This window comes from Protopterus annectens, chromosome 13.part0, assembly GCF_019279795.1.
Source record: "Protopterus annectens isolate FY-2018-M chromosome 13.part0, PAN1.0, whole genome shotgun sequence".
In the NCBI taxonomy this organism is placed as follows: Eukaryota; Metazoa; Chordata; order Ceratodontiformes; family Protopteridae; genus Protopterus; species Protopterus annectens.
In genome coordinates, this window is record NC_056747.1 from 376,982,511 (window position 1) to 377,005,010 (window position 22,500).

The 22,500-nt window shown below is 38.3% G+C and overlaps 1 protein-coding gene across 1 annotated transcript in view; it reads left to right on the forward strand.

Moving 5' to 3' along the window:
- SLC39A3 (solute carrier family 39 member 3) overlaps positions 1 to 22,366 on the forward strand; it is a 33,223-nt gene extending 10,857 nt beyond the window's left edge. The window contains exon 2 of the mRNA XM_044053989.1: positions 21,233 to 22,366. Coding sequence (XP_043909924.1) covers positions 21,233 to 21,973 — 741 coding nt within the window. The 3' untranslated portion in view covers positions 21,974 to 22,366. The remainder of the gene's footprint in view (positions 1 to 21,232) is intronic.
- Positions 22,367 to 22,500: the final 134 nt, after the last annotated feature.

Below are 22,500 nucleotides of genomic sequence, written 5' to 3' on the forward strand. Positions count from 1 at the left end.
AACTGCAAAAGTTTGTTATTCAAAAATCGCCTTATATACTCTGCAAGTGAACTGTCAGCCTCCTGGTCTGCAGGCATGAGAGGTTTCCACTGAGGTGTATAATATGCCCTCCCAAACAGAATTTCAAAAGGAGTTAACCCTTTTACATTTTGAACAATTCTCATACTCAACAGTGCCAGAGGTAGACAGTGCACCCAGTTCTTTGTGTCTCACTAATCAATTTCCTAAGCTTATTTTTCAAAATTCCATTGTGTCTCTCTACTAATCCTGCAGATTGGGGGTGGTATGCACAATGGTTTTTCAGAGAAATCCCAAAGTAATGGCTTAATTGTTGTATAGTTTGATTTACAAAATGTGTGCCATTGTCACTATAAATCTTTTCCGGTATGCCAAATCTAGGAATAATTTCTTTAACGAGGACTTTTGCAACAGTAGCTGCATCTGGATTTTTAGTTGGAAAAGCTTCCACCCATTTGGAAAACATATCTATAATGACAAGGCAGTACTTCTTCTTATTTTCACATTTGTTCAGCTGTATAAAATCCATACAGATAGTATGGAACGGATACGGTGGTGTAGGGAAACTCCCTTGCTTAGGTTTCAGTGCCCCTTGTGCATGATGCTTGTTACAAACATGGCATGCTGCACAAAAATATTTTGTGTAGTTTGTAAATCTATACGTTGTAAACACTCGATTCACTAACTGTACCATCCCCCCCTGTTGAGACATGGCACTGCCCATGGTTCAACAAAGCTGCATATCTAAACAAGTTAGATGGCAAAATCGTTTTCCTCTCTTTGGAGATGTGCAGCCCTTTCTCAAGAATTGCTCCTCGTTTTATCCATTTTTGTTTTTCTACATTTGTAGTAAGTGTCTGCATTGTTACATTTCTAAGTCTAAAATCTCAGATGGTTGTAATTCCTCACTCAAAAGAAATACTTCTGAAGCTGCTTGTTTTGCAGCTGTATCAGCCCTCGCATTACCTTTTGAAATCCTATCCTGTTGCTTGGTATGAGCTACGCATTTGCAAATAGCTACTTTCTGAGGTAACTGAATAGTGTCTAACAAATCTAAAATAAATTGCGCATGATTGATTAGTTTACCAGTAGATGTTATCATTCCTCTATTTTTCCACTGCTGCGCAAAAACATGTACAGTAGAAAAAGCATACTGGCTGTCAGTAAAAATGTTCACTCATTTACCCTTTGCCAAGGTACATGCCTTTGTCAAAGCAATCAATTCTGCTGCTTGTGCAGATAAGTTGTGCGGTAAAGACTTTGCTTCTAAAATTTCAGTATCAGAAACTACTGCATACCCCACTAGATTCTGTCCTGTAGGAACCCTCCTACACGAGCCGTCCACATAGTATGTCACCTCGGCATCATCCAAGGGAACATCCGTGAGATCTTTTCTAGGTAGTGACTTTTGCTCAATCTCCTGTAGGCAGCAGTGTGGTTCGCCATCTGCAGGGGGTTGGGAGCAAGTTTGACGGATTCAAAGTTGTGCATCGTTCAATTGTCATATGAGGTTGGCTCAACAGTATAGCCATACAGGAAAGATGTCTAGCAGGAGAAAGATATGCTACTTTTTCTTGCAGTAAAATAATCGCGACTGCATGGGACACTCTCAATGTGAGAGGGTGGAATAACACTACTGAGGCTGAAGCCTGCACTGCCATTGCAGCTGCGACTACTGCTTGTACACAGTGGGGCGGGGATCACACCACTGGGTCTAGCTGTGATGAATAGTATGCTATGGGGCGTTGTTTTGTCCCCATGCTGTTATGTTAACACTGATGTCATATAACCCTGCTTACAGTCTACAGTTTGGAAAAATCGTTTATGATAGTTCGGTAATCCTAAAACTAATGAGGATGCTATCAGTTGTTTCAATTTGCAGAAAGCTGATTCTGCTTTTGGTGTCCACTGTAATAAATCTTGTGCTGCCATAGGCTTTTTGAATATCAAGTTGATCAGTGGAGCAGATTCCAAGGCATAGTTTGGAATCCAACTCCGACAAAAATTAGTAGTACCTAGGAAGGACATCATTTCCTTCTTGGTAGTTGGTTTAGGTGCTTGTAATATTGCTGTTTTACTGTCTTCATCTAATATTCTGCCTTCTTTGGATATTACATATCCCAGGTATTTGACCTGTTTTTTCCAAAGTTGCAGTTTGTTTTTGTTTACCTTGTGTCCTTGAGTAGCTAAAAATTGTAGTAATGCTATGGTATCTTCTCTGCATTCTTGCTGGGTGGGGGCTGCCAGCAGAATGTCGTCTACATAAAGTAAAATCTGGCTGCCTTTCGGTGGGATAAATCCCACCAGGTTACTTGCCATTTCTTGTGCGAATATTGTTGGACTCTCACAATATCCCTGTGGTAGTCGCGTATATGTATACCTTTTCCCCTGAAATGTAAATGCAAACCAATGTTGACTGTCAGGGTGTATTGGTATTGAGAAAAACGCATTGCTAATATCTACCACAGAAAAATACTTTTGTTGAGGTTTCAAATCATTTAATAAGGTGTGTGGATCTGGCACCGTAGTTGCCCTGGGTATAACTGCATCATTTACAGCTTGTAAATCTTGGACCATACGCCATTCTCCATTTGGTTTCCTAACAGGAAATAAGGGTGTATTACATGGTGAATCAGGAGATTCTATCAATACACCTTCCTTAAGAAAGGCTTCTGTTATAGGTTTGATTCCTATTTCTGCATCCTTTCTCAAGGGATACTGTCTCTTTTGAGGTCTAAATGCTGACTTTGGCGTGATAGTGGCTGGTCCTGCTGTACGAATATGATTTTACTGTTGACCAGAGAGTCTCTGGTATGTCTCGTAAGGCTTTTTCATCTTCTTCTAGTAAGAGTGCTACTCAGCTGTCCTCACTTGCCTGCAAGTGTACAGCTGGGTGTGTGTCTGTTATCCATTTCAGCTTCTGCTTTTGTACTCCCTGTTTGGAAAGTTCTAACTCTGTCTGCTTTTCCCACCTTGTGACTTTTTCTCCTAGGTCTGCCCACTTCACATTTCTATCTTTAGTCAAACTCACATGTGGTAATCGATTAGATTTGTAAAGTGCTAGGAATTCCTGGGGCAATGAACAGCTTACTACACTGTTTCCTTCTGTGTCCCAGTACAAATTTCGCAATACTAATCTGTTAGCATGGTTTCTAAACAGTTCTTGCTCATATTCTTTATCAGGTCCTGGTTTACTACAGTAATATAGAGTGCAATGCAATGAATGTTGTTTATCAGTGTCAAGGGAGGGGGATTTACTGATGGCTACGTTCATCAGTTCTTTGGTTACTGCCCCTGAACCAGTCGTAACCAAGTCCTGGCTGTACCAATAAAATGTTTCACCCTCTGGTCGCACTACAAAAGTATCCATTTGTCGCTGTGCTTCCATACCCTGCATAGTTGGAACTACTTCTATGCCAAATGTCTGCATTAGGTCTCTGCCCAAAAGATTTATTGGGCGTTTTGCAGAAACAACAATTTTGTTTTTCTGGGTCATCCCTGAAACAAGGTCAGTTATTGCTATGTTGTGGGAGAGTGGCTTCCGATACAGTTGTCCATTAGGTGCTTTCATTAATATGTAATCAAGTGATTCTGAATTTTCTGGTAGTTTGGAAGGATGTATCAGGGTCCGTGAAGCCCCTGAGTCACACAGGAATTTAACTTCCCTCCCCTCTACCAGAAGTGTAACTTCCGGTTTTGTGTCTGCTAAGTAGAGCTCTAGGCTCAATAATGCTAAGTCTAAAATTTCATTTTCTTCATTATCTGTGATTTCATGCACATCCTCTATTTCTTCTATCACATCCTCTACTCCTTCTATCACATTTGCACTTGTCTTTTCTTGCTTATTCTTTTTCAGTGATTCTTAACTATCATATAGTCAGTCCTCACCCTCCTTGTCTTCTGTGGTTACCTTTTTATTTTGCCTGCAATCCCTTGCTAAATGTCCCTTTTTCCCGCATTTAAAACATTCACCCCTTTTCTTTCTCTTCAGAATCCTCTGATTGTTTATCAGATTGTTTGTTTCCCTGGGCATTTTTCTTGCCCTTCTTCCTGGTCTGTACTACAAAGACTTCTGATCCATCTTCTACTGCAAATACTTGAGTTTTCTTTTTCTTTTTGGTATTAAAATGCCTTTCCGGCATGTCTTGCATATTCAAGTAATGACTGTAATCTACTTGTACGATGATCTACCATGTGCTTTGTAATAAAGCTGCTAATGGGTGCAATACTTCCTTTCAAAAATGCATTCTTTAGCTGCTGCTCATATGGGGAATCATGTGTGTGGTCTTCAGGTACCTGCATTCCACAATGGTTATTAAAACACACTAATAATCTGGCATAATATCTATCAACAGTTTCACCTTCTTGTTGTATGCATTGATTAATGCAAGTCCAGTCAGCCCTAGGCTTCCATTTCTCAGAGATTCGGTCTGTCAGACCTTTCACTCTGTTATCCAGTTCTGCGTTACTATGGGGGAGTGGCCCAAGTTCTGCGTCACGGGGATTCCAGTTGCCACTGATCATGTGCCAATCTGGACCCACAATTTGTGTGACTACTTTCCCTACTTCCTCTCCATTCAAATGGTAACTTAACCTCATGCCCTGTAAGTCGTCTAAGAATTTTCTAAAATTAACTTTTGGATGGGGAATTCCCTCTGTGGTTTTCCGGATGTCTTCCAGTGTCCACGGTCTATATACTAGAAGAGTTGGGTCCTGTCCTGCCTATGGATTTGGTACTTCTATGAGTGGACATATCTCTTCTTCACTCATAGCTTGTGAATTTTTATTTATTTCATATAATTCAATATCCCCTCTTAAGTTGCGTGTTCGAGACATGGTCTCGATAGGATCTCTGACAAACGGTTTTGGTTTTGCAGGAACAGCTGGATATAGCGGAGGTGGATCAGCTTGTCCACTCGCTTCATATTCTGGTAAGGGAAGCAGAGGGGCTGTTGCTATTACCAAGTTATTGTCTTCTTTATCTAAAAACATTGCTTTTGAATTTTTAATCTTTTGTTCCCTGTGGTTTGCTTCCTCAAGCCACCTGTGTGCCTGAGGGACTCCTAATTGACGTTGCTTTTTTAGCTGACCTTTTGCGCCTGTTTTAAGTTGTCTAACAAGTTTAATAAGTGAAGGTTTATCTAAATTACCATCAAATTTGTATTTATTAACCCATTTTGTATAGTACCTAACATTGTCGGCACACTGTAATTGCATATATTTCGCATCTTCGGTTAAGGGTGGATCTCGGGAACTTTTTGTGCACTGATTTCCCATGTTGTCTTAGCTAAGTTGGAAATTGTTACGTAACCCTTTTTATCACGTGGTACCACGATTTACACTTCTTCACAGTTTGTCTAGAATAACTGCCTACCTATTCTGTTTCCCTGATCTATGACAAGACAGCAATCTTTTTTGTCTCTGATCTGCACTTGCAAATCTCCCTGACAAAAACAAAAATACTGTAACAAGTCCCTGATCTAAAACAGAAAAAGGTAAATTCCTCCTTACCTGAGCCTCCGTGTTTGATCCCACCGGAACTGTTGACTCATCCTCCAATCGCAGATCAGAAACAGTGGCTGGCCTCTTTTGAACGACAATTCAGTCGGAGGTCTTTTCAAAGCAGAAGAACCAATGTGGCTTCTTCCCCATACGGTTTCATGCCACCGGGCCCATCTGACCTGAGCTAGAGCGAGAGATATTTCCTGTCCAAAGGACCAATCTGTCAGAGGAAAAATATACTTTAAAAATGATCAATACACAGTAGGTTCAGGTTAAGGCACTTTAATCTTGCAGCAAGGAGACAAAAACGTGCTAATACAGAGTTTGTCTAACTAGAATCAGGAAATACCAGCATTTTTATACATTTTCTAATAAGACATTGCCTACCAAGCTGACGTAGCAGATAACAAGTTTTAACATCATCATTACATAGCAGTTATTTTCATGCTTTTCTGCTTGTACTATCAATTTTTGTGAGAAACTTCCTAAGAAAAACAACGTGGCCTTGGCTACCACCGGTTAGATATATGCAATGTTACCATTCAAGGTACTACGGCTAATTTGAGCACAAAGCAAGTATAGATTGCAGTTCATTTCTCCAACAGTTCTTTGTCTGTCTTTATCTCTTCCTTCTGCAGTTGTGCACGTTCTCATACCACGAACAGAACTAATTGTTCAAAATCATAACATTATAGAATATAGCATTGTTCATTCATTGCTTCCTGACCTAGCAGATAATCACCTGTTTCTCAAGTACATTTCCAAAAGGCATAAACATGAATTTTGCTGTGCTAGCAGTTACTAGGTCAGAGTGCATCTTGCAAGTTTCAGAAAGCACACTGCAGTTTCAAAAGCATCTTTTAGTCTCATATAAAACTAAGCTGTATATAAAATAGTGTATATAAAATAGAATGAAAAACGTGTTAACTCTTTTAGCTTCTAATTAGCATTAAGCACACACATTAATACATATTTTTCTAACAGTCGCCACAGCAGATCACCTGTCCGCTCATGATTAGCAGTGGAGTTTTACAGTGTTGAGTTGCCAGCCCGGTGCCCAACCTTCCACAGAAGGCGCACACATGCATGCACTCATGGCTAGGGCCAGTTTAGAGTGTCCAGTCCACCTACAGCATGTCTTTGGGATCTGTTCTCATCATCATAATGTACTGTTATTTTTTTTCTAGACAGAATAGGATACTGTAGAACAGGTTATCAGAAGGAGTTATTGTCAAGGATAAGTGCAAGATTGGAAAAAGGGACAAGGGAGAAGTGTGTGTGGGGGTCCATCAACCATTTTTTTCTTTCCATCATTATGTAATGCAGTGTTAATAGCATAGAGTGCAAATTATTTTATTAGTAGTGCTAAGTGTTCTGATTGCAAGAGACCAGAAATAAATAAATAAATCAGACTTGTTGGACCTTTCATATGCATATGACAGTGTAACTAATGTGATTTTTAGCAGGCTATGTACATAAATTTAATAGACTCTTTGGTACGGTTTTCAGGTAGTTTGGATCATTCATTATGGTCTGTTTTTTTAAGATTTTGTCAGAACTTAGTTCCTTGAATCATTCCTTTTCTTATGGTACAGTTCAGGTTTCAGTATGGTTTCCTATTCTGGTGTGCATGCTTTCATGATAGATGTTGATTGAAGTGCTGTGCTCGTGATTCTTGTCTCTGTTCCTTTCCCATCTAATCTGGAGCAGTCCTTTTCTACTGTAAAATAGAACCACATCTAAACACTGAACAAAGAAAAAGTTTTTTCAGAGGGTCTTTTAACTTTTCTGCATTACTGTTGTCTGTATATCGGTGTAAGTGATTATAATTATTTAACTTGTTTTATCAGAAATGGCCTGAAAGAGGGTTGTCATGCTATGTCATTTTGTTCTATAGTTAAGGCTTTTGACTCCCTGATTTCACTTTGTAGGGACTAAGACACCCCTGATGGAGGATCATTGACTGTGGTTGTTTGTATGTCTCACTCTCTCGCTCTCTGCATCAGTACTGTGATTACCTATTTCTGACATCAGCCTGTTTTTCATTATTTGCTTTGATTTCTACTATTGGCCATCTCTGGTGCACTATTTAAAGGAACATTTAAATGTCAGGCTTGAAAGTATTAGAAGTACTTGCTTTTTTCAAACTGTAACTAGAGCTCAGTGTCCAAGTGCAAAACGTCTAACTACTGTGATTAGTATGTATTACTTAGGCTGAATCAGCCTGTGTTGCACTCACGTTTAACACTGTGGTTAGAATTAGTGTTTTTGATGTTATCACCCCTCTCTCAACTCACTGATTTGACCCAAATATATATATATATATATATATAAAAATGCAAAACTTTTGGGTACTTACTTATCGCAACCACATTCAGTGCAAGTGAAACTGTTCATTTATGAGCCATTCTCCTGCCGAAATATATAGTAAAACTGTCTTGGGAAGTATGTGTCAGTGAACTTATCCTTATGGTTCAGTGAAATAGCTCATGTCTTAATAAACAGTGAGCAATTTGTTGTTTTACAGCTGTTTTCTGTCACCACTTTAACTACGCATAGACGTTGTAAAGCATAATACAAGTACATGCAGAAATGTCGTAAATTATCACAGTATTAAAATCCAAATGTAGATTACTTCATGTCACTGCCGATTAATTCAAATCCAGAAAACGTCCCTAAGACAGTGTGACATGGTAAAAACTAAGTAAGCTGTCTCCATTTTTATGGGGCAAAAAATGGTCACTTACATCGGGGTTTTGCAAGCAGGTTGCAAGTGACTCACTGATGAGAAGTTAGCATCAAAGCTTGAGTCCTTGTCTGCTACTACAAATTTATGTGAACTGTAGGTTAACATCAGCTTAATGCACAGTTTTAAGTGGAATAAGAATGAGAAAAAACTTAAAAAGGAGCCTGACTTTTAAGAAGAACAGCCTCATGGCATAAGTAAGGACTAGAGACATGAAATTCTTGTAAGAAAATGGCTTCATTCAGAGGTGGTGGATGTGACAACCATGAATCACAACTGTTTCTCAATGGTTGATTTAGGAAGATCTTTTCAAATGTTGTACAAAGAAGTGAGACACACACACAGGCTCACAGTTCCCCTGCTTTTCTGATGAAGTAATTTCGCGAAAACAATATATTATGCGAGGTAAGAAATGTGGTTGCGATAATGCGTAAGTACCAACTTTTGTAATAACCACCACAACAAGATAACATGCAGTTTTACAGAAAATGCAGTGTAGTAAAAATGCAAATCAAATACTGACAAAATCAGGATAGTAAGATAAAGCAGTTTTCCTTGTCTATAGCATTTTTTTTTTAAGGAAAAATAGCAGCTTTATTTTTCTACAATACCACAGTCAAACAGATCACAGCTAAGAAATTACCTAGGAATTAACCCTCACAAAATATTAGTATCATAGCAATTTATCTTCCCCCAGGTAACACCCCATCTGCCATGGAAGAATTTCTTAAATGGTGCTCTTCTTCTCTTGCACACGAAACCATAATTATGGGCGATTTCAACCTAGACTGGAATACAGTTGTTTCCAACAATCTTTCACATCACATCAATCTTTACGGCTTCAACCAATTAATTCTCAACCCCACTAGGATAGACACAAACACTCCAACAAGCACTCCATCCTGCACTGGGCCCTCATCAATTCCAAGCCCAATGCCTACCTTTCAGGTTGTCTTCCCGACAGCCTAAGCGATCACCACCCATCCTTCTTACTGCAACAAAACCTCTCTTCCCCCTGGGAAAACCACTTATAAATTCATCCACAACTAAACAAATTTTAGTAAAGATCTTTTCTCCTCCTTGCTCCAACAAATCAATTGGTCCCCCCTAAAGTATCTCCAACTTGATCTAGCAGTCCAGTATTTTAACGACAAATTTTTCTCCACTCTTAACACACTAGTCCCCCTTAGGAAAATCTGGACAAAAAGCATATTCACCCCCTGGCTGTCCTTCAACACCAATAAGCTCCTCAAAGAAAGAAAAAAGCTTGGCATAATCATCAGCTCTCTAAAAACCTTACGACCCTCCAAAATTACAAGCAACTCTGCAATCTAGCAAAAAAATCAAACATGACAAGAAGCAATGCTGCACATCTATTCAAAAGAAATACCTCAATAATCTAAAAAAAATTCTGGGGATCCATCAACCAGCTTTTAAAACCTGGCCACATATTCATCCCTAGCCGTAAGCTTTCAACCTCTCCAGTCAACATTGCCACTCAGTTTAATAACCACTATATTCTGTACTATCACTTGTAAAGCACATTATTAATTCTCAACTATTACTACCCCCAAATTTCTAAGCAAAACCTGACTCCTTCAGCTTTCAACCAATTCAAACTCACCACATAAAAAAACTCCTAACCAAATTCAAATGCTCTTCCCCTGTTCCAGACCAACTTCCTAATGAATGCCTTAAACTTGCTGCAGGAGCTATTTCGTACACCATATCTATTCTCATACCTGAAGAATATGTCCCATCTATTTGGAAAGCACCCTACATCATTCCTCTTCATAAAGGTGGTCCTCTCTGGACTTAACCAACTACAGGCCCATTGCCATCCTCTCTCCTCTAGCCAAGATCCTGGAAAAATGTATTCATTCTCAACTCCTTAGTCACCTCTTGGATAACAACCTCATAGCCTCTACCCAGCATGGCTTCCATCCAAAACACAGCACTATAACTGCCCTTGTTAGTTTCATGAACACAGGGAATTAGCATAAGAACAATGGTTTACTCACCACTTCCATATTTCTGGACCTGTCTAAGGCCTTTGATACGGTCTCCCACACTAAAGTTATTAATGAGCTAGCTTCCCTCAACCTCTCCCATTCAACCCTCTCGTGGTTCATCAGCTATTTGTCCAACTGTCAACAGGCTGTGAGGTGACGAAATGAAATATCTCTTTCCCATCTCTGTCAGAATACCTCCAGGCTCTATTCTTGGTCCCCTTCTTTTCACCATATTTACGCATAATCTAAACAGTGCCACTCATCATGTTACCATAGTTCAGTATGCAGCTGACTCCTCCCTCATCTGCTCTATCCCATCCCTATCAAGTTTTCTTACCACAACCCAACAATCCTTCCTCAACACTGAAAAATACCACAGAAATTCACAATTTATCCTCAACCCTTCTAAAGCTAAACTAATGCTTTTCTCCAGTGGTAAAACATCCTTAGATTCAACATCCTTAACTATTTTTTCTTCAAATAACACCCACACCGAGCCTGTTGAATGTGCAAAGCTCTTAGGAGTCACCATTGACAAAAACCTCAAATTTGACAAACGTTTAGCCGTTGTCATCAAGAAAGTAAATATCAAATTAGGCTCACTCTATAGAATTAAGCCCTACCTAACCACCCACACTAGGTTTGCCATCAGTAGGACTCATCTGCTTTCCACTCTCCTTTACACTTCATCCATTTTTACAAACTAAGAAAATGTGACTTAATGAAACTAGAATCCTGTTACCATAAAGTGGACAAATTTGCAAGCAACCAACCTACTAAAACTCAGTACTGCACCATATTGTTTCAAGTCAGTTGGTTGGAACTTCCCCAACTTACTAAACTACAACCAATTAGTACTAGCCCACTCAACCATATTCCACCCATAGGATTGTCCATCTGTCAGCACACTAGTTCAGCCTTATATTAGCAGTAGAACATTCAAGTCTTCCAGCAAATTACTTCGGAAGGTCAGCAAGTCTGACAACAGTTAATGGGGATTCCCTTTAATCACACACAGTTGCCAAAATCTGGAGTAACATACCTCAACACATTCTCAACAACAACAATAATACCACCCCTAAATTCAAACAACTACTGAGAGAACACTTAACAACTGGCTCTGTTCCTGCACAAAACCTGAATAATCTCCATAAAGTCCCACTCCTGTAACAATTTCTTTACCGACCCTCCTCGCTTCCTACGCAAACCTTTACTTGTGTACTTCTACCCATTCTCTCTTCCTTTCTTCTGCCTTTAGCTCGTTGCCCCTTTTCTTAAAGTTTACCAGAGTTAACTACACTAATTCTGTACCTACCTCGTTACTTCCTTCCTTTCTATGTATGTACTGCATGAATCTTTGTGACAAAAATGTATGTAATCCATATTCTGACACAGTTTATATTTGTACTATGTTTGTGTTGTTTGAGGCATTGTCATTTGTTGTATTGGTGGAGCTTCTCTCCCTGGGCCTTTGCTAAAAACAGGCCAAACTTGGCTCAGTGGGACACTCCCGGTAAACAAATGTAAATAAATAAATTATATATTTTTTTCCTTGTGGTTGGTCCTTCACTCTATAGTTTTATTTAATTTTTTTACTGTATGTCTTTATATAGCAGGTTCAACTCAAAACCAGATCACTACATAACATCATTTAACATTTTGTTTCTATTTTGTACTTCAAAAAAACTAATCGGTTTCACCAACTTTTATATTTTCTGTGTACTAACCAGTATTTTTTTCTCTTGGTGCATGCTTAATTTTCCATTTTTACTATTGCTTGTGGGCAGGGTCTTATTTAATATACGTTTCCCATATTTTCCATTTTCATTTATAAAAGTTACTAGGTCTCTTTTTTTTAGTGTGTTTTTTTTTTTTGCACTTAATTTCCTTTATTTCTTCTACCAGTAACTCTGATAATGTGTGGTTTCCTTTTCCTTGTTATATGTTCATAAATAGTTATTAGGCTTCCAGTGCAGGGGACCATTGAGGAGCCTAACCCAAATTCCCAGTTGTCCCCAAAGCACTGTCTGATTAAGGGACTTGCTCAAGGTCACAAAGTAGATAAATGAGTGCTGGGAGATATCAAAGCCTGTACTATGGGAACTCAATTCACAAACTAGCTCTTTTTTACTGTCAGTAAAATCAGTGGTGCAGTAACCGTTTTTCATCTTAATAACATGAGGAGTCAGTCCAAGTGCATAAATAATTTTTCTACTTTGTGTCCTGTGAATGCCCACCAGTTCCCGTTTTACAATCGTTAGGTCTTTCCTAAAATTAACAAGCTTCTCACAATTCCATAATGTGTGTTCCCAATCCCCTTTTATATATTTTTTTCACATATGCAACATGTTTCTTTTGTCCCTGGAAGCATCTTTTAAAGATTATATGATGTATAAAAATATTTATGAAAACACTTCCATCCAGTCATTCTGAATTTTCTTGATTTTTGCTGATGTTCTAGGAGCAATGCAAATACTCTCATTGGTTATTACAATGTCTAACTTCTCATGTCAGTTCTGTTGCTGCCTGTTTTTTTTTTATCTTCCATTTATCCCTTATTAATGTCATCCTACTAATGTCTTGCTTTTATCATTAGCTGCACAAGTTCAGGCTTCTCATTCCCCTTGCATTTCTCCATATTTTACTAATATGTCATAGATGCCCCAGAACTGCATTAATTCCCCTTTTTGAATTCTGTCTTAGTCTTCTTGCCAGTCAAATCCTCCCTAACTGCTCCCAGAAGTGGCATTTCTTTTGTCTGACCCACCAACTCTTTTCTTCTCCCAAATGTGCAGACCTTGTATTTTTTACATGAACATACTGACTAAACTTCAAATTCCCCAGACACAGTATGTGGGGTTCTTAAACATTGCTTGAATTGTATCATAAACTTCTCTCATTTGGATGCTTCCCCTCACTTTTGGGATTGCCTGCACCCCAAAGTTTTTTTCCTCTTGGATCTCATGGTACTGGCCTGGTCCCCATTGCCCCACGTCCGCACCATGTCTGTTAGCCATCCTCCTACCTCATGGACTGACTGTTCCAGTATTCGTTGGGCTGGTCATGGATCCTTAAGGCATCCTGGGGGCTTGACTGTCTGTGGGTAGTTTTGTTTTATGTGTCCTACCTACTTTCCCTTTCCCTGCTCCGCATGCTTGTCGAAAATGTCCAAGGGCAGCTGCCCTCTATGGACCATCCCACCCCTTAAAGAGCATCATTTGACAAGTGCCCTCCCACCCAGGACTGGCACGCCCGTCCCTCCCTGCAGCTCATCAGTCAGCCAGATCAGTAATCAAATCCAGGCTGGCTGAGCTATAGTTAGGACTTTGTCTGTACACCACCCCTGCACTCACTAGTTTAACCTGCCACAAAATTTTTTTTTGGTTGATTTAACATCAACTTCTATGATTTCTTTGAACTGTATTTTTGATTTTGCATGTAGTATGCTAAGCATAGTTAGACCAACGTATTGTAGTCCTGGAAAGGTGGCACAGCTAAACCACCTTTCTTAAATGGTAATGTCATCTCCTGCCACTTCTTTGATTGTCTTCCCCCTGTGTACATATCTCATTGTTTGTTTCTTGTCTAATCCTATCCCAGATTTTTTTTCCATACCTCATATGTAAATGCCTGTGAAGCATATAGTATTTGAGGGGCCACAAATATTTTCAGTGCTTGGATTCTTTTTTCCATGTTGCACACTAATAATTTCTATATTTTTTTAACTGTTCCTTGACTTTATTTTCTACTTGTTTTCAAGTTTCTTCTGGGTGTTTTATTTTTTTGTTGTTGTTGTTTTTTTTCATTATTCATATTCTTAGATGTTTTATTTAAAAATGTCCTTGTAGATGTGGGTTGTTTGGACTGGATCCCATGACTGGACATGTTAATATATAGCACCTTAGTTTTGTTTTCATTAACTTTATATCCCAATATTCTTTTGAATTTTTTGAGGAGTTCAAATATTCTGATTATATATCTGTCTTGTCTGTTACATATCTAATTATACCATATGCAAGTAGTGGTAACTTTTCTTTTCTTCTTCTCCTGCCTAGGTCTAATCCTTTATAGCAGTTTGTCTTACTTTTTGGGCTAAAGTTCCAAATAGTGAAAAGAAGTGGCGATAATGGGGCATCCCTGCTAAATTCCTCTCTTGATCACAAGTTCCAGTGTTACCCTGGCATTTGTTTTTATCACTGCCTTTGACCCCTCATATATTTTTTTTGCAAGAGAGTCATCAGTTCCCCAGGAAATCCCATTCTTTTCATAACTTCCCAAAGAAAGTTCCAAAGTACCATACTGAATGCTTTTTCTGCATCTGCCAACAGTTAACACCAATGTTTTATTCTCCTGTTATGCTTTCAAGTGAATTATATTTGTTTTGATTATATTGTCAAATGCCTGTCCTCAGTAAACCCAAACTGACCACCTTGTATTAATTTCAGGGTCATTTATCTTACTCTTGCTGCTATAATTGAGATAAATATATTATAATTGTGATTTAAAATTGAAATTGGTCTGTGTGAGCCCAGGTTACATGGTTCCTTCCCCTCTTTTAATATTGCTGTTATATCAATGGTTTGTTCCATGTTTTAGATATCTTTCTTTGAATCAATAATGGGCTAACCAAATTGTGCTATACTGTAACTGGGGCATATTTAAATTTTTTCTACATCTGTATTGGAAACCAATCTTAGCCTGGCACCTTGCCTGTTGCTTGTAGCTATTCTATTTCTTTTGGCTTTATTGGGTCCATTTTCTTTTTCTTTTTTTTTCCTACTTTGGGCAGGGTCAGTTGTTTCATTCACTTTACACCCCTTTTCAGCTCTTCCACTCATTGTCTAGTTGCTACTTTCTTAATGTACAAGTCCACATAGCATTTCCTAAAAATGTCCTCACCCCTTTTCTTGGATCTCTGGTAATTTTGCCCGCAGTAAGAGCCCTCATTTTAGATATATTGCTAACACTTTTAAGGCTTCAGCCTACCAGCCAAGTATCATCATTGCTTGGAGGTATATGCCAAATACTGTTTCAATTACTAGTTACCTCTTTGTTTTTAACAGATCACTCTATATATTTTGCTAAGCTTGTTCTAGTTCAGTCATTTCTCTTAAATCATCCTCCCCAAGATGTCTCTCTTCTTCTTGCATCATTTCATTTTTTTCTAGTCCATTTCTGTTTTTCTCTTTTGTTTACATTTTCCTTTAGTGTCTTCTTTTGATTATTTAGGCAACTCAATTGCAATTGCCACTGTCTCATCCCCTTTTCTGGATTGAATAACTCTATTTTCAGTGGTACATGGGGTATTAATAATATGAAGATGTGTCTGCATCCTTTTCGGTGGATGTTCGTGCTCCCTTGTGAGATAAAACCTGTCCAAGCACAGTCGAATTCCTTATAGTTTAGATTTATGTATGAACATTTTTATCTCCACTCCTATTCTCTCCCATGTTTATTATACCATCTAGCTTCATGAAATTGAGTGCAAGCTCTTCCACTGATATTTTCCTTGTTTTGGGTCTTTATTTCCTGTTTAAAAATTACTATATTCTAGTCTCCCTCCAGGATACCTATTCCCTACTAATGCTCTATTCTCTCTGCTATAATTTTTTAGCTGTTTTTTTTTTAAATCTCATATAGTTAATTTTTGCCCTTTTCATTTTTCTCTCATTAATATATACCATGCTTTTTCACCTGTTTTCCTGTCTTTGAGTAATGCTCCCTTTCTCATAATGTCTTTACACCCATCTTCCTACCTTCTATTGTGTTGCAAAATACCCTGATACCATGCTTATACTAACCACCACCTTATGTCCCTTCTTATTTAAATGTATTTCTTGCAACATTATTAAATCACCGTCTTTGCTCTTAATGTATATCAGCACTTTTCTAGTCTTTTTCTGTTCGGTTATTTACATTCCAAAATGCTGGTCTTAGTCATGTGATGTATTGTGCTCTTCCCAGCCTTTGTTTGATTTTTTTCCCTTTCTTCTGTATACTAGTGTTGTTCTTTGCTCTTTCTTCATTGTTTTGCCATGATACAGATTGTTAAACATTTCTCTTTCTTTTTGTAGTGGGTTTAGCAACCAAAATCTAAACCATTTCCATCATTCTCAGAAATGACCAATTAACTGCATACAACCCAGTTGTCTTGAAATAATCAACAAGCTTTCACTCTTCAAAGGTGCTTTTAAATGCATATCCATCTTATCAGTTCCTCCACTCTCACTGCCCCACTTTTATGTACCTTACTTGTCTCTCATAGTTTTTTTAGTCCTTCAGCCCAGAATCCTGACTACCTGCTTTTCCTTTTCTATTGCTACCTTCAGTATAGTTGTTTTCTCTCTCTTGTTGCTTATTTTAAAACTTTACGTCTAGTACTTCTGTATTTGGGCTTATTAAGTCTGTCTCCTCCTTACTTAGACCGATCAGCACTGTGATGTCCCTGTCTTCATCCCACCTTCCTCTCTAGCCCACCATTAAATTAATAGTTAGCCGTGATATTTGACTACTTTTTTCTTCTTTCTCTTCTTCTACCCGGCCTTCCACCCAGGTATGTCAGTATCACTCTGTCAAAGCCGACCTTTGCTTGCCCAACTAATAAAACCTTTCTGCTTTGTTATTGCATTGATCTTATTCCATCCTTTTTATTATGCTGTATTTCTTGTTATCTTATTGAGTGAGAAGTCTGTTCTTTCATCGATCTTATTCCACCCTTTTTATTATGCTGTATTTCTTGTTATCTTATTGAGTGAGAAGTCTTCTGTTTTGACAACCTGCCTTTTCTGTCTCTGTTACTTTCCTTTTTAATATTGCTATTACTTCTGTATTCTTACTTATAGTAAGCCTTTCTGTACATCTTCCCCAGATATACACTTTTCCACTCGGGCATTCTGTTGCCAACTTTACCCTGCATCAAGGCGTCCTGAGTTTGGACCCACCACTTAATCTACTCCTTCCTTGCACTGTTTGACAACTTAAATATTAACTGACACACTCAGCTGGGTTTTTTTTCCCTCTATGCATATTTATTATAAAGGTTCTAGTGTCCCTTTTAACTGAGTACTTATCCCCGTTTGTAAGCTCTCAGTACAACTTTGTGTAACTCTCCAATAGCATACCTCTCGTGTATTAGTATATGTGTCTCTCTCACTTCTCAATATCTCACCCCCCCCCCCCCATTGAATTCCATGAAACGTACTTGTCTTCTCTTTAGGATTTCTACATTTTCAGTGTTTTCTATGCCCCTTTCAGTGAGTTAATATTGTTATGATACCTATTAATAGTGAACATGTCTGTACTTAATTTGAGTAACAATCATTGCAGCTTACCTCATTAAGCTATTAACTCCTGGAAATGCATTTTCTCATCCATTTAAAAAAAAGATGGAAAACTAACTTTACACTCACTGAATTACAGTGGTTTTACTGTTGATAGACAAGTGCTGTATGTTCTAAATTTGTAGTCTTTTTTATAGAAAAGTCTTTGCAATTTATATGACTCAGTAATCTGTGCAGTGATTGTCTCCACTTTCCACATTGTTGTTCCTAGTCCAATTTGTCTCAGATATCTGGTCTTTTGCTCCTACCTAGTAAAACAGACTTCTCTTATTCTTCTGAAGGACTTCTCCATGTCTTTGTGTTTGTCCTGCATCTTTTTTTTTTCTAAGGAGCAGGGCAGATTTTGATCGGTATTTTTCTCTTCCCTTCATTGTTTGCAGAGTTTCCTTGCCTCGCGGACTGCCACTCACCTATGGCTGCACTGCTAATTGCTAGAACTGGTTGTACTTTAATTGCATCAGTGCTAACTCTGGATCCTCAAATGTTTTGAAGCCAGCTGATGATGATACTTTAAAGATCGTTGGCTGAATTTGTTTGAATCTCAAATTCAGCAGCTTACATTCCTTAGAGTGAAATGAGTTTGTTCCCTTTCAGCCTAGTCCCTGTAGACTAGTCTTGGTCTACACAGATTTGCTTCCCTTCCAGTTGCAGGTTCTTTTCTTTCTCCCAGAGCTCACTTAAGAGCTTCTTTTTCAGATGATATTGGAATTTTTTTATAATTGGTCTCTGAAATTTATTTACTGTAGCTGCCTGCATGTAGACAATATGCGCTCACTCCCTCTCAATTAAGATCTCCACCAGGGGTACTCCTGCCCATTTGGTTAGCTGCATCTGCATGAAGTCTTTGCTGTCCCAGCCTTTAGTTACCGATTATGGCAAACTGGAGAAACTTAATTCTGTCTTCCTCCTTAATATTCTAATTCCAGCAACTTTTCTTTCATTTTTTTTGCATAGCCTCAGTTTCTGTTACCTTGAGAATATGCTTACTTCCTATATTTATTTTATTTTACATTTGTTTACTGGGAAGGTCCTTGGGGGCCAAGGAATCATTTTTAGCGGAGGCCCGGGGAGAAAAGCTCTGAAAAGAAATTTACAAATAACCATGTATAACAGTAACGTAACAATATTTAAAATCATAACATTTCAGGTAACTGCAGCATTTTAACATAGGCAGAGAAAAAGTTACACCATATAGGTTTCTGACCTATATAAGACAGTGGCATTATTTACACCATAGAGCAGTAGTAATTTATCTAATACATTCAGTGATTTCACATAGGGAGTAAACATATTCCCTGTAGAGAATTACCAGATGTAAGGAGTAGAAAGATCAGTGCTTAGAACAGTGGTAAAAAGTAAGATATGTAAGAAAGTGAGAAAGGTGGGAGGCAGGACTTTTGGTGTCCATTCATGCTAGTAATTAGAGGGAAGGGACAGAAAGCTGGAAGAGAGATCAAATAAGATAGCATGACCTGGTAGAGCTATATGGGGGAGAGAGAGAGTATATTCAGAGAGAGATAGTATATGTTTTATTCCGTCATCTGATTGTGCAGATAAAGCATGTTCATCTTCATCCAATATTTTCTTTTATATATATTTTATCAAAGTATAGTTCATTTTTACTATTTCCTTAGACACGTTATCTAATTTTTCATGTAGTTCAGACATCTCCAGCCTTTCTGCGTTATCGCCTTGCTTGTTGTCTCCATGTATTACTCAGGGAGCTGTTCTTCACAATAGTGCCTGCAATTCGCTGTTCTGAATTTTATATGGTTTGATTCCTGCCTTCCTTTTATCTCCTTTGTTCATCAGGAATCAGAGTTCTTGGTTATGAACACCTTAGGATAATCTTAACTCCTTTGGAATAAGAATTTTTACACACTGTATCTGTGCCGCAGGCCAATGATTAGAATCATTGAATGGCAGGTTATTATAGGTTTAATCTAAGTAGCTGTCCCCCCACCTCATTCCACTGTAGTCTGTTTTAAAGTATTAGTGGTTTTAATCTAATTTTTATCTCACAAGAATTTAGGAAAATAAAACAGGATAAAGATGTTTATCAGTCTTGCAAATTGTGGAAAAAAGTACGTTTTTTTGGAACACGCAAAGTGATTATCAGTTAGCATTTTTTTTATCATCCTTATTGTGATAAAATGTGCATTTTGTACTGATCCAGTCATAGCCGGCCTTAGGCCAACTAGGAGGTCGCCTAGGGTGCCGCTCTCGCAGGGGTGTTTTTCCAGTATTTATTTGGTGTCGGTAGACCAGGATGGGGGCACCAGGTGATGTGGTGGTGGGAGCCGTGGAGCCCTTTTGCCTAGGGCACCAGTTGACCTAAGGCCTCTCCTGGATCCAGTTGTCTCTACCGACCAGATAATTTTTTTAAACACCTTTATTGAATTATCACGTATGACACTGGCAAATTTACATTTATATAAAAGTAATTACACTGTATTAAGTGCATGTTTACAAACATTATACTTCACATATATTGCTATATATCATATAATCTAAGTAACATTACATCATTTATTCAATTCCTGGCCTTTTTTGTTTTTAAACAAGAAACATCTTTAGTAAATCATCACGTACGACATTGGCAGTCATACATTTATATAAATGAAAACAAACCCACTGACACAATCCTAGCTGCAAGCATTTGACATCACAAGCCACACTAACACACTCCCGGTTGCAAACACTATACAGCACTTATGACCTACCTAATCATTTTCAAGTCAAACATTACATAGCTCATTTAAGTCCTGCCTTCTTTTAGCCCTCATTCCGCTCTTGTATGTATTGTTCCCACAGTTCCCATTTTTTCCGTATGTAGTTTGCTCTTACCCTTTTCTAAAGATCTCAATTCCAGTTGTTTTATTTCTATTACTATATTCACTACTTTGTAGTACAGTTGGTTTAGATTTTGATTCCATTTTCTAGTAACTGCTTTTTTGGCAGCCATCGTAATTATACACAGTAAGGCCTTACCATGCGTAGGGAATTATGTTTGTGTCATAGCCCAGAAAAATAATCTTCTCCGTCACACCAGTCTAACTCGCTCAGTATCTCGAACAGTGCATCTCACAAGGAATCCCTAAAGTCCGCCAACTCGCTGCACTCCCAGAAAATATGTTCCTAATTGCCTCTTTCTCCCCCGTCACACCCAGTATTTGCTGTCTACCTGAGGGAAAAATTCACTGGAGTCTACTTGGGGTATAAAAATACCTATGTAAACATTTCCAAGCAAAAATCCTAAGTCTTCTAGATTTTGTTGCATAGTTGGGAGACATACATATATTTTCCACTTGTTTCTTTGTGAACTGCTTATCCAGTCCCTTCTAACCTCCTGTGATTGATTCTCATAGTTATCGTGCAGTATTTGTATGCTGTACTCATTTTTTTTTTAATGGCAGTTTCTGTTTTAGATTCTACTAAAACTCTACCAGTGCTGCTGTTTTATTTATATGAATATGTTCTTTTACTGCATGTTTAAACAGGGATGCTTGTCGAATTGTATTGGTCTGACACAAAATGTGTACACACACTGAAAATGTACTGGTTTTACATTTTTCTTTTTTTTTTCTTTTTTTTTTTTTTTGCATCTTTTTCAGATTGAAGATGTTCTCAAGACTGGAAACATTGTCACTGACTATCCCTTGGCAGAAACCATTACACTGGTTGGCTTCTTCATGACCGTCTTTATTGAGCAGGCCATCCTAGTCTTTCGAAAGGAGAAGCCTTCGTTCATTGATCTAGAGACATTCAATGCTGGGTCAGATGCAGGCAGTGACTCTGAATTTGAAAGTCCCTTTATTTCTTCCCCCAGAAGCCGCACATACTGTGATGAACAGAACCGCCATTCACATAGCCATGGGTTAAATGTACTGGAGCTTTCACAGTCAAGTCCATTGCGACTGATTAGCCTTGTCTTTGCTTTGTCAGCACATTCTATCTTTGAAGGATTGGCTTTGGGACTTCAGGAGGAAGGAAGCAAAGTCATCAACCTATTCATAGGTGTAGCTGTTCATGAGTTGCTGGTCGCCATTGCTCTTGGTTTCACTATGGCGAAAGCCTCTCTGTCTGTGAAAGATGCAGCAAAACTGGCAGTAACAGTCAGCTTGATGATTCCACTTGGGATAGTTGTTGGCATTGGCATACAGAGTGTTGAAAACTCTGCTAGCAGCATTGCTTCTGTCATACTCCAAGGCCTTGCTACTGGAACATTCCTTTTTATCACTTTTTTTGAAATTCTGGCAAAGGAACTGGAAGATAAACATGATCGTTTACTCAAAGTTCTCTTTTTAATCTTGGGCTATACCGTACTTGCAGGGCTTGTCTTCCTTAAAACATAGGACTTGCAGATGTGACTAAGTCTACCTTTGTTTGCATACTCTAGAAACAGGGATAACTGGGACCAGGAATTATTATTTGGCATTTTACAGAAAAAGGTGTTTTTAAGTCAGATTTACCCTCTTCCAGGAACATGGTATTCCAGAATGTCATTATGCTTTAAATAAGTTATTTATTTATAAAACCGAGTTATGCTTTTCATGGTTTGCTTCAATGAATTCCAAGTTGCACTGAGCAGCCTTTGAGGGCATAAAATTCTTTGCTTCTTGGATCTCATTTAAATGCATGTGGTCAGGTCTTCTTGACTTGTTTGTGATATGTCTTTATCTGTGATAGTTTTGCAGGATGTTTGTTTTGTATTTTCTTTTTTAGTAAATGCATAGACACTTTTTGTATTGGAAGAGGATTTTCATGCCTAAAATATTAATTTTTTTATTTCAGTGTCATAATTGTTTTCGGGTTTGCTGTGTTAACCTTGCTGGTCAGTAGCTGCTTTGCAGCTTGGATCTTATTTTTTTTTTCATGAGAT